General features: G+C 42.9%; 2 protein-coding genes across 9 annotated transcripts in view; one reads left to right on the top strand and one right to left on the bottom strand.

Annotated features, from left to right (window-relative positions):
- The window catches only part of LOC127573099 (uncharacterized protein C7orf50), a 281,007-nt gene that overhangs the window by 172,479 nt on the left and 95,549 nt on the right, over window positions 1-12,979 (top strand). The gene's annotated exons all lie outside the window — the stretch shown is intronic.
- gpr146 (G protein-coupled receptor 146) overlaps window positions 6,416-12,979 on the bottom strand; it is an 80,654-nt gene continuing 74,090 nt past the window's right edge. For 3 of the 6 annotated variants that reach the window (XM_052020961.1, XM_052020959.1, XM_052020957.1), the window contains 2 exons: window positions 11,772-11,905; window positions 6,448-8,425 (listed from right to left, as the gene is read on the bottom strand). In XM_052020961.1, coding sequence (XP_051876921.1) covers window positions 7,389-8,384 — 996 coding nt within the window. In that variant the 5' untranslated portion in view covers window positions 8,385-8,425; window positions 11,772-11,905 and the 3' untranslated portion in view covers window positions 6,448-7,388. Of the gene's footprint in view, window positions 8,426-11,771; window positions 11,906-12,979 lie in introns of all 6 variants that reach the window. The other 3 variants (XM_052020960.1, XM_052020962.1, XM_052020963.1) reach the window with 3 other exon arrangements.

The raw sequence follows: 12,979 nt of genomic DNA, 5'->3' as shown, positions 1-12,979 counted from the left end.
CATCGGGGATAATGGGGCAGGACTGTGCAGGTGCGTGGCATCAGCAGGTAACGCGCGGGCAGTTTAAAAAGCAAACGGCCATATCCAGCGGGCAGCGTCGGAGCGGGTAGCAGAGTGAGGGCGAGCAGAGTGATTGGGCTTTGGCTCAAAGGTCTTAGGCGCTAAAGGGGCGAGGAAAGGATGTAGTATGAATGCGGTTGTCTGTACTCGGTGTCAGATGTGGGAGTTCCCGGAGTCTCCCTGCCTCCGAGAAGGCTACATCTGCACCCAGTGTGTCAAGCTGCAGCTCCTCAGGGACTGTGTTAGGGAACTGGAGATGAAGTGCGATGACCTTCGTCTGGTCAGGGAGAATGAGGAGGTGATAGGAGTTATAGGCAGGTGGTCACACTGGGTCCATGGGAGTCAGGCAAGTGGGTCACAGTCAGGAGGGGGAAGGGGAAGAGTCAGGTACTAGAGAGTATCCCTGGGGCTGTACCCCTTGACAATAAGTACTCCTGCTTGAGTACTGTTGGGGGAGACAGCCTACCTGGGGGAAGCAACAGTGGCAGTGTCAGGCCCTGTGGCTCAGAAGGGTAGGGAAGGAGAGAGGAGGGCAGTAATGATAGGGGACTGTATAGTTAGGTGGGCAGACAGGCGATTCTGTGGATGCAGGAAAGAAACTCAGAAAGTAGTTTGCCTCCCAGGTGCCAGGGTCCGGGATGTTTCAGATCGCGTCCAAGATATGCAGGGGGAGGGAGAACAGCCAGAGGTCGTGGTAATATTGGTACCAATGACATAGGTAGGAAGAGGGATGAAGTCCTGAAAAAAGACTATAGGGAGTTAGGAAGGAAGTTGAGAAGCAGGACCTCAAAGGAAGTAATTTCAGGATTACTGCCTGTGCCACGTGACAGTGGGTATAGGAATAGAATGAGGTGGAGGTTAAATGCGTGGCTGAGGGATTGGAGTAAGGAGCAGGGATTCAGATTTCTGGATCATTGGGGCCTCTTTTGGGGCAGGTATGACCTGTTCAAAGAGGACGGGTTGCACTTGAATCCCAGGGGGACCAATATCCTGGCGGGGAGGTTTGCTAAGGCTACTGGGGAAGTTTAAACTAGAACTGTTGCGGGGTGGGATCTGAACTGGAGAGACTGGGGAAGAGCTGTTTGGCTCTCAAACAGAGAAAGCTAATAGTAGGTACGAGAGGGAGGATAGGCAGGTGACAGAGAAGGGACGTGCTCAGACCGGTTTGAGGTGTGTCTATTTTAATGCAAGGAGTATTATGAACAAGGCGGATGAGCTTAGAGCTTGGATAAATACTTGGAGCTATGATGTGGTGGCCATTACAGCGACTTGGATGGCTCAGGGACTGGAATGGTTACTTCAAGTGCCGGGTTTTAGATGTTTCACAAAGGACAGGGAGGGAGGCAAAAGAGGTGGGGGAGTGGCACTGTCGATCAGAGATAGTGTCACGGCTGCAGAAAAGGTGGATGTCATGGAGGGACTGTCTACGGAGTCTCTGTGGGTGGAGGTTAGGAACAGGAAGGGGTCAATAACTTTACTGGGTGTTTATTATAGGCCGCCCAATAATAACAGGGATATCGAGGAGCAGATAGGGAAGCAGATCCTAGAAAGATGTGATAATAACAGAGTTGTTGTGATGGGAAATTTTAATTTCCCAAACATCAATTGGCATCTCCATACAGTGAGGGGTGTAGATGGTGTGGAGTTTGTTAAGTGTGTTCAGGAAGGATTCTTGACACAATATATAGATAAGCCAAAAGAGGAGAGACTGTGCTTGATTTGGTGTTGGGAAATGAACCTGGTCAGGTGTCAGATCTCTCAATGGGAGAGCATTTTGGAGATAGTGATCATAATTCTATCTCCTTTATGATAGCATTGGAGAGAGATAGGAACAGACGGACTAGAAAGGTGTTTACTTGGAGTAAAGGGAATTATGAGGCTCTCAGGCAGGAACTTGGAAGCTTAAATTGGGAACAGATGTTCTCAGGGAAAAGTACAGAAGAAATGTGGCAAATATTCAGGGGATATTTGGGTGGAGTTCTGCATAGGCATGTTCCAATGAGACAGGGGAGTCAAGAGAGGATACAGGAACCGTGGTGTACAAAGGCTATAATAAATCTAGTCGAAAAGAAAAGGAAATCTTACAAAAGGTACAGAGAGCTAGGTAACGTTAGAGATCTGGAAGAATATAAGGCTAACAGGAGGAAGCTTAAGAAGGAAGTTAGGAAAGCCAGAAGGGGACGTGAGAAGGCCTTGGCGGGCAGGATTAAGGAAAACCCCAGGGCATTCTACAAGTATGTGAAGAGCAAGAGGATAAGGTGCAAGAAAATAGGGCCTATAAAGTGCAGCAGTGGGAAAGTGTGTATGGATCCTGAAGAAATAGCAGAGGTACTTAATGAATACTTTGCATCAGTATTCACTACCGAAAAAGATCTGGGTGATTGTAGTGAGGACTTGCAGCAGGCTGAAAAGCTTGAGCATGTGGATATTAGGAAAGAGGAGGTGCTAGAACTTTTGGAAAGCATCAAGTTGGATAAGTCGCTGGGACGGGATGAGATGTACCCCAGGCTGCTGTGGGAGGCGAGGGAAGAGATTGCGGAGCCTCTGACGATGATCTTTGCACCATCGATGGAGACGAGAGAGGTCCCAGAAGATTGGGAGGGTTACAGATGTTGTTCCCTTATTCAAGAAAGGGAGTAGAGATAGCCCAGGAAATTATAGACCGGTGAGTCTTACCTCAGTGGTTGCTAAGCTGATGGAGAAGATCCTGAGAGGCAGGATTTATGAACATTTGGAGAGGTATAATATGATTAGGAATAGTCAGCATGGCTTTGTCAAGGGCAGGTCCTGCCTTACGAGCCTGATTGAATTTTTTGAGGATGTGACTAAACACATCGATGAAGGGAGAACAGTAGATGTAGTGTATATGGATTTCAGCAAGGCATTTGATAAGGTATCCTATGCAAGGCTTATTGAGAAAGTAAGGAGGCATGGGATCCAAGGGGACGTTCCAATGTGGATCCAGAACTGGCTGCCCCACAGAAGGCAAAGAGTGGTTATGGAAGGGTCATATTCTGCTTGGAGGTCGGTGACCAGTGGTGTACCTCAGGGATCTGTTCTGGGACCCTTACTCTTTGTGATTTTTATAAATGACCTGGATGAGGAAGTGGAGGGATGGGTTAGTAAGTTTGCGGATGACACAAAGGTTGGATGTGTAGTGGATAGTATAGAGGGCTGTCAGAGGTTACAGTAGGACATGGATAGGATGCAAAGTTGGGCTGAGAAGTGGCAGATGCAGTTCAACCCAGATAAGTGTGAAGTGGTTCATTTTGATAGGTCAAATATGATGACAGATTATAGTATTAATGGTAGGACTCTTGGCAGTGTGGAGGATCAGAGAGATCTTGGGGTCCGAGTCCATAGGACGCTCAAAGCAGCTGCACAGGTTGACTCTGTGGTTAAGAAGGCATATGGTGTATTGTCCTTCATCAATCGGGGAATCGAATTTAGGAGCCGAGAGGTATTGCTACAGCTATATAAGTCCCTGGTAAGACCCCACTTGGAGTACTGTGCTCAGTTCTGGTCACCTCACTACAGGAAGGATGTGGAAGCCATAGAAAGGGTGCAGAGGAGATTTACAAGGATGCTGCCTGGAATGCGGAGCATGCCTTATGAAAGCAGGTTGAGGGAACTCAGCCTTTTCTCCTTGGAGCAACGGAGGATGAGGGAGGACCTGATAGAGGTTTATAAGATGATGAGAGGCTTTGATCGGGTAGATAGTCAGAGGCTTTTCCCCAGGGCTGAGATGGTTGCCACAAGAGGACATAGGTTTAAGGTGCTGGGGAGTAGGTATAGAGGAGATGTCAGGGGTAAGTTTTTTACTCCGAGAGTGGTGAGTGCGTGGAATGGGCTGCTGGCAACGGTGGTGGAAACGGAAACGATAGGGTCTTTTAAGAAACTTTTGGATAGGTACATAGAGCTGAGAAAAACAGAGGGCTATGGGTAAGCCTAGTAACTTCTGAGGTAGGGACATGTTCAGCACAGCTTTGTGGGCCAAAGGGACTGAATTGTGCTGTAGGTTTTCTATATTCTATGAGATGGAGGAACTGAAGAAAATCAGTATCAAGAAATGGTTGGGATTGAAGGCTGATAGATCCTCAGGACCTGATAATTTGCATCCAGGGTACCAAAAGCATTGGCCCCAGAAACAGTAGATGCATTGGTGGCCATTTTCTAACACCCTTTATGCTCTGGATCAGTTTTTACAGATTGGAAAGTGGCTAATATAACCCCACTGTTTAATAAAGGAAGGAGAGAAAATAGGAATTATAGGCCAGTTAGCTTGACATTTGGAGTGGGGAAATGCTAGAGTTCCTTAATAAAGATATAATAGCAGATCATTTGGAGAATGATGATAGGAATGTCAGCATGGATTTATGAAAAGGAAATCATGCTAGGCAAATTTAATGGCTTTTTTGCAGACATACCTATTAGAGTGGGTGGGAGGGAACCAGTACATGTGGTGCTTTTGGACACTCAGAAAGCTTTTGACAAGGTCCCGTGTAAGAGGTTAGTACGCAAAATTCAATCACGTAGGATTGGGGGTAAGCTGATGGCATGAATAGAGAACTGGTTGGCAGACAAGAAACAAAAGGTAGTACTAAATTGGTCATTTTCCAAATGGCATGAATGACCAGTGGGCTACGGAGGTTGCCGTGCTGGGCTACAGGTATTCAAGATGTAAATGAAGAAGTTCAATGTAATATCTCCAGGTTTATGGATAACACAAAGCTGGCTGGAAGTGAGCAGGATATAGAGAGGCTCTGGTGTGATTTGGACTGTGTAATATGGATAAATGTGAGGTTATCCACTTTAGTGGCAAAAACAGGCAGGCAGATTATTATCTGAACAGCAACAGATTAGATTAGGAAAGGGGGAGGTGTCCTTATGCACCAGTCAATGAAAGTAAGCATCAAGGTGCAGCAGGCAGTTAAGAAGGCAAATGGTATGTTGGTCTTCGTAGTAAGAGGATTTGAGTACAGGAGCAGGGATGTCTTACTGCAATTGTACGGGGTCTTGGTGCTGTGTGCTGTTTTGATCTTCTTATCTGAGGAAGGGTGTTCTGTCCATGGAGGAAGTGCAGTGAAGGCTCACCAGGATGACTCCTAGGATGACTGGATGGATGTACAGAGACTGGGACAATTAGGCTTCTATCGCTAGAGTTGAGAAGAATGAGAGGGGACCTACTGACACTGATAAAATATTGATGGGACTGCACAGTCTAGATCCAGGAATGATGTTCCTGATGGTGGGAGAGTACAGAACTGGGGTCACAGCCTAAGGAAATGGGTAAACAATTTAGAAATGAGATGAGGAAAAACTTCTTTACTCCGAGCAGTGAACCTGTGGAATCCTCTACCATAGAGGGCAGTTGAGGCCAATTCATTAAATATATTCAAGAAGGAGTTAGATATCCTTATAAATGCTAAAGACACCAGGGAATATAGGGAGAAAGCAGGAACAGGGTACAGAATTTAGATGATCAGCTATGATCATATTGCATAGCGGAGCGGGCTTGAAGGCTCAATGGCCTACACCTGCTCCTATTTGTTACGATTCCTTTTGTAAATTAACGGAGAGCATTTTGAGCTGTTTGACATGGAGCTGATGTTCATGTGGTCATTAGTCTTGCAGATCTTTGGGATATGGGCAGAAACCAGAGCACTAGGGGAAATCGCTGCAGTGACAGGGAGAGCATGCAATCTGCACACTGACTGCACCCAACGTTAGGATTGAACCTGGGTCTCTGGCACTGTGAGGCAATGGCGGTACTAGCTATGTCGCTGTGCTTCCCATATTAGGCACAAAGGTGCAGCAGTTAACGCTTTTGCCACATGACTTTGGTGATCTGGGCGCTATCAGTGTGGAGTTTGCACATTCTCCATCACTGTGTGGATTTGCTCCAGAAGCTCCAGTTTCCTTCCACATCCTGAAGACGCGCTGTTGGTAGGTTAATTGGCCACCATGAATTTCTTGATTGGTGGCAGGAGAATCAGAGGGAAGAGAATAGGTTTACAGGGAAATCAATGGGAATGGGAATGATGGGAATGCTCTGAGAGCTGGCACAGATTTGATGGGCTAAGTGACCTATGTTGTGATAAAATAGAAATATTCAAGAAATATTTTCAATCTGTGTAGCTGTGTAGTCTCAAATAGAATCAGAATCAGATTTATTATCACTGACTTAAATGACGGGAAATTTGTTGTTCTGCGGCAGTACAGTGCAAAGTTATAAAATTACTATAAGTTACAAAAATAAATAAATTGTGCAAAATAAAATAATAAGTGTTCATGGACTGTTCAGAAATCTGATAGCAGAGGGGAAGAAGGTAGTGATGTAAACAATATCTTAATAACCAAAGCAATGATAAGCTTTAATTTCTCAGATATATCTTTATTTATTTACAAAGTGAAGACAATAAATAGCATGGGACTATTTTATACTGTTGTGTTTGATCCAGGAATTGTGCAATTATTTATAGATCTATAAAATCAAAATTGTGACACAAATTAGTTAATGATGCTACACATTTTAACAGATAAAATACAAGCAGTTAGAGGTGATAATGCTGTCTGCTTGTGAAGCTGACCACAGCTTACAAGGATATTGTTGGTTAGGAGACATCTATGCAGGCTCACATTTACCCCTTTGCCAATAGTGACCAGTCTTTTATATGTCAAAACAAGTTAAAGTTCTCCCAACAATTTAAAAAGCCAGCGGCCTTGGAAATAATCAAGTGTGCTGGGTAATTTTTGTATTTTCAAATTTGCTGCAATGTCCTTCCAAGCACATAAAGAGACAATTCATTTGGTCGGTTTTTGTTGAGTAACATTCAAAACAGAGGATAGACTTCACAGCTTGCACTATCTGATTAGTTTATCATGGAAACATCCTTGGCCTCTGTGACTTTTCAGCTGTTGCTGTAGCTTTGAAGCATGCAGACTAGATCTGGATTCAAATACTGCCTGCAATAATTTTAATTTGTTACTCACCCAAAAAATAGCTTCAATTCCAAATCTTTTGAAGGTCTGTTTTCATTGCTTGCATGCAAATGTATTCATTTACTGTTGACATAACTTCCGATGTCAAGAAACTCCTAACAATATATTCCATTGCTGAGCTCAGCAATGAGTTTAAAGAATTGGTTAATAAAAGCCAGTGTGATATTCTACCATGGAATGATTTTGGATCTCTTTAGTCTACAAGACCTATGAAATAGCTAAGGTCAGTTAGCAGGGTTACTGCTCTTGGTAGCAGGGTGTACATTTTTTGTTTGGCCTTGATTTGTGAAGCCATGCACCATCCATACATTTGAAGAAACTTAAGCTCAAAAAACTTGTTGCTGCCCTTCTGAGTGTTGGTCCGAACAACCTTCAGTCTGACAGTCCAGGCTTCTGACTAGTTGCCTCAGTTTGCTGGTGAAGTTCTTGTGCATATAAGTGTAGAGCAATGGTACAACAAAACTGCATGAATATGCCAACAGCTTCGACAAGCCCTTAACAAAATAGTAGATTTGATATTGGGTTACCAAGTCTGATCCTTTTGGTTTAAAGGTTATGTGCACTAGTAGTGTCATGTAATAAGGAGCCCACAATACAAGATGTGTACAGACTGTGGCCACTAGCAGCGGGTGTATAGAAGGATCTAGCCTTGCAGAATCTTGATCTAGAGGCGTTGACTGGTTCCGAATTCGAAAAATCAATATTAAGGCATAGAGTACTGCTATAGCTGGCACAAAGAAACCGATAAATACCATGATGGTGTCTGCCACCTCTTTATTCTGTATTTTTGAGCACTCGATTATCTTGGGAACATGACTGCACACATAAAGCAGCAGAGATGAAAAGCTGGTCAGCACAGCCCCACCCCAGATGAACCCACAGACATGTTTGGTGTTGTAGACGCTGGACATGTAGGTTCTTGGCAAAGCTTGCTCAATATAGTAGTCCAAACTGAGCAAAGTGGTGGAATACATGGTGACCAGAGCTGAGATATTGAACAAGATAAGCAAGGTGATGTAGACTTCTCTGTTAAAGTTCCAGATGGCCCACTGTGGATTGTCTGGGCCCAGCAGCTGGATCAGGGCCACTAGGCTGAGGATGAGGCCCGCAATTGCTATGTTGACGAAATAAACATCAGGCATGGTCATTGATGGTTTGTTGTACAGGTTGACTAGGACCAGCAGGGAGTTGTAACAGATGCTAAAAGGGAAGCAGATGATGAGGTAAATGATGGAAAGGACGAAAAGGACTAGTTCAAGGTTGTAGCAGAACTGCTGGTCCAGACCATTCACCGTTGTGTTGGAACCTACACAGCTCCACATAGTGGCTTCACTAACGATGTTTCAGCAGGTTGCAAGTTTGGCTGCAAAAAGAAAAATAAATTGCACTTAGAAATTTTTTGGCTTAGGTGCGATACAAAACAAACACGTATTCTGTAGCTTTAATTGCATGCAACTAAAAATTTGTTGCATGCGTTCTGACTTGGAAATGTAACATCAGTCATTCATTGCTGCAAGATATGGGGATTCCCTAATTCACCGCTTTTTTAGATTCCTTTTGTCATAAGATGTATACTAATTCATAAAGTCACCACCATCTGCTCAAAGGTAGTTACTGATGGTATTTGATTCTGGCCTTGGCAACAATATCTACATTCCATATATGAATAAAAAATGTCAAAAACCTACACTTAAGGATTGCCTAATGCAGTCGTGCTACCATAAGGAACGTGTCCATAGTTTATGAATCGTAGTGCAGAAATACTGAAATGTTTTGAACTGTCCTGCTGCAGACTTGGATACATTTTTTGTTTGAAAGTTCAGAAATTAACTGTTTATGTTCCACCTTCATTATCTGATAGTGAAATGAAAAGGCAAATGAAGCATCTGTCCCATGTAATCTCTGCCCCAATTTATTCAGTTTTTTTTTATTTGAGAGCTTTGTATAGACCTTCCATACACTCACCTCCATCCTCTACTACCTTCTATCCTCTGTGTCCAACTCTGTCCAATTGATAGAGATTAATTGCTGTGATTAATCAATAATGTTATTTTGCAGCAATGTATTTTCCACACTAGTAGACACTGAACTAGATGGACCAAGCTCTTTATTTAACTACCAATTCCTGTATAAAAGATACAAACTTTATTTCAAAACAATGTGAAAGAATTGACGTGACTGAAGACATTATGTCCAACATCCAAATTGTTTTCCTATTTTTGGATGTATATTTATTGTCATACTTGTGATGTTATACACAAAGCAATCTATTTTGCATCTTACAATTTCCATCATTCTGGCACTTCCAATGAAAGCAGGGGCCACTGGTTCTGTGCCTCTTGGGCCAATTACACTTGTACGTATTTGCCCACCCACCCTGCCAAACAGATCCCAAACATTGTGGGACAAATTCCAGTTCTGCTTGATTTTAATTCTTAGGCTTTCTTTCTCCTATCTGTTCTTTATTTCTCTCTTCTCACCTTTCTGCCTCTGTGTTTAATTTATTCTAAATAACCCTATTTCTTTCATTCAATGTCCTGCTTTCAGTGGTCAGCAAGATGAGCCATTGTGCATGATATTCACAACGTCCAGAATACAACATTAAAATCAGTGTACCATTGTTCTCATTGATGTCCCAACAGTGTGCGGTGTCAATAGGTTATAATGTAGACGCTGAGACTAAAAGCCCTGTTAATATTGTTCGCCAGTAAACTTGTCATTGCAGCAATTTCTGCCGCATAGTATTTTAGTTTTATGCATCAGAAATAGTAAGGATGAAACTGACAAAATATTTCACTCCTGCTTCTATCTTGCAGTTTAATGCGTTTCAAAGTAGCCTGGTCTGTAATTTAGTTCCTCATTAGAATTTGGATAGGCTGTAACCAAGAAGTGATACATGATGTAGTACTTAAAGATATTTTTATTTAGTACTACAGTCCTGTACCATTGCCTTTGATCCAAGAGAAGAAACCATACCTAGGTTGGAATTAGGGCTTAGTAGCCATTTTACATATTTCACAAATGCTGAGACCTCCATGCAGATTTTCCCGGTGTCTGGGCCGATAAGTATTTCTGAACCAACGTCACTAAAACAAATTATTTGGTCATTGTCACAGGTTGTTAATAGAAGCTTGTACATGCAAACTGGCAGGAACATTTCCTGGATTACGACATAGTGTTTACAGTTCTAAAGTCCACCTTTGGTTGTAATGTCTTTTGGGACATCCTGCAGTCTTGAAAGGTATCACATAAATGCAAGTCTCTGTCTTTCATTCCATGTAACCAGAAGATGTGGGAGAATAGCCTGAAGTTTTCCATCTTTTTTCTTCTCTACAAGGAAGAACCTTTGTTTAGCAACATCTCGGCTACACTCTATCCCCATGTGGCAAATCCACATTTCAATTTAATATTTAAAACAGTACACTGAGTGTACTGCAGGTAGATTTGCTGACGATACAGAGAAGAGTGCTTTACCAAGTTGTGATGAGAAGACCAAGAGCCTACAAAAGGGTATAGATAGGTTACGTGGGTGGACAAGAAGTTGGCAGATGGCAGTATAATGCAGGAAAATGTGAGGTTTTACACTTTGGAAAGAAGAATAAAATTGCAAATCATTATTTAAATGAAGTGAACGTTCCAGTATAAAGGGATCTGGGGTGAGGGGGTGGGAGGGTGTTGTCCCGGTGCATAAAAGACCGGTTGCACGCAGGTACAGCAAAGTTTGCATGCAGGTATAGCACGTAATCAGGAAGGCTAACGGAATGCTGGCTTTTATTGCAAGAGGTATGGAGTATTAAATTGGAGAAGTCGATAAGGTGCTGGTGAGACTGCACCTGGAGTTCTGCATGCAGTTTTGGTCTCTATACATGATATACTTGCATTGGAGGAAATGCAGAGAGGTTTACTAGGTTGATTCTAGGGTGAAAGGGTTGATGTAAAAAAGGGAGATTGAACAGGTTGTGCTTGTACTCACTAGGGTTCAGAAGAACGAAAGATGATTTTATTGAAACATATAAGATTCTGAGGGGAATGAACAGAGTGAATACTGTGAAGATGTTTCCCTAACTGGGGTGTCTAAAGATATGGGCGATGTTTCAGAATAAGGAGTTACTGAAAATAAGGAGACCGAGATGAGGAGGAATTTCTTCTCTCAGAGAGTTGTGACTCCACCATAAAGAGCTGTGGAGGTGGAGTCATTGAATGTCGTCAATATGAAGACTGACAGACAAATGAACTACAAGGGTATCGAGGGCTATGGAGAAAGAGCCAAGATTGAACTTGGTGAATGGCAAAGCAGGCTCAAGGGGTTAATCCTGCACCCCTGTTCTTAGTAATGTAGAATCATAGACTGGTTACAGCACAGAAGGAGGCCATTCAGCCTATTGCACCCTTGCTATCTCTCTACCAGGGTAACTCACTAGTTCCACTCTCCGGGCCCCTTCTCAGTGGTCTTGCAAAATTTTCCCCACCATATATTTATCCAGTATTTTCTTCAAGGCTACAATGGAACCTGCCTCAACCACATCCACAGGCAAGATTCTGACCACACATTGTGTAAAAAAAAGTTTTTCCTCATGTCACTAATTCTCTTCCCCTTTCTTTTATACCTGTGATTTCTAGTCTTCGAACTATTCACCAATGGAAACTGCTTCCCACTATCCAGTCTGTCCAGATCCCTCATCATTTTGTGTCCCTCTATCAGATCTCACCTCAGCATTCTCTTCAGAGAAAACAGTCTCTTCTTGTCCAAGCTATCCTTGTAATTGCCCTCGTTCATCCTAGGAGCTGTTCTTGTAAATCTTTGGATTCTCTCCAGTGCCTCCATGTCCTTCCTATAATGAGGCTACAAGAATGCAACACAATATTTCACGTGAGCTGCATCAGTTCAGGTGCATTCCCTGCCTCATATATGGAAAAATGGAAATGGGAGAGGAGGCCATTTGGCCCTTCGAGCACCGCTATTCACCATTATCCACTTCAGTACCTGCTCCTGCCTTCTCCCCATATTCCTTTGGCTTTACACTTTGAATATGTTTAATGACGGTCTCCATTACCTTCTGAGATAGAGAATTCCACAGGTTCATCACCCTCTAGGTGAAGAAATCTCTCTCGATTTCAGCTCTCAACAGCATAACTTGTACCCTGAGGCTGTGACCCTGGTTCTGGACAAGTTGTATTGCTTTTGGACCCGAAGGTTTGACTCCGAAATAAGAGTTCAACTTGTTGAGGGGGTACTATATCTGTGGAGGGGCTATTGTTAGGGATAGATCATGCTGGATCAAACTAATGAACTGCTTCAGCTCATAATCCTCAATTAAAACAGAATTTACAGAATTGCTAGCATTTATTAAATGAGCTGTCTGACTTCTTGCTGGTGGAGTAATTGTGGAAACAGTCCTCTGGAGGGAAAAACTTCATTATCTTTGTTCATGGCTGTAAGCTCCATTGTCGTATGCCAAACTGAAGACAGCTTAATGACTTTAGCAGACACTTGTTGTTTGTGACAGAGCTGATCAAAATGACCAAAGTTCACCTTCTCCACCCAGAATGAAATGCTTATGTTTACTATCTATTTCCTTTCCAAGTTTCCCACTAAAACTTTACCAGTTGCACTCTGTCCTGTAGATATGCGAATTGTTCAGACTAGCCAAGATTTAGTGAGTAGATTCCATCCACCTTTTGTATTGGTTTGAGTTTGAAAAAGAAAGGATAGGTTGACAAGCTAGCAGTGGTGTCATAATTCCTTTATCGTCTGTACTTCTTGTAGATGAAGATTGTGATATTTGTGTTCAGAGCACAACTTTGCAAGTAGGTGTTGTTTGAAACAGAAGAGGGCTTCAATGTTGGGAGAAAATACAGTCAGTGCTGGCCCTAAGATGGGCCTGTTTCTGCAGGAGCCCCAATATCTTTGATAGTC

This window comes from Pristis pectinata, chromosome 8 (assembly GCF_009764475.1).
Source record: "Pristis pectinata isolate sPriPec2 chromosome 8, sPriPec2.1.pri, whole genome shotgun sequence".
NCBI lineage: Eukaryota > Metazoa > Chordata > Chondrichthyes > Rhinopristiformes > Pristidae > Pristis > Pristis pectinata.
Note: the sequence above shows the minus strand (reverse complement) of the source record. Positions and strands in the feature narration are given on the sequence as shown.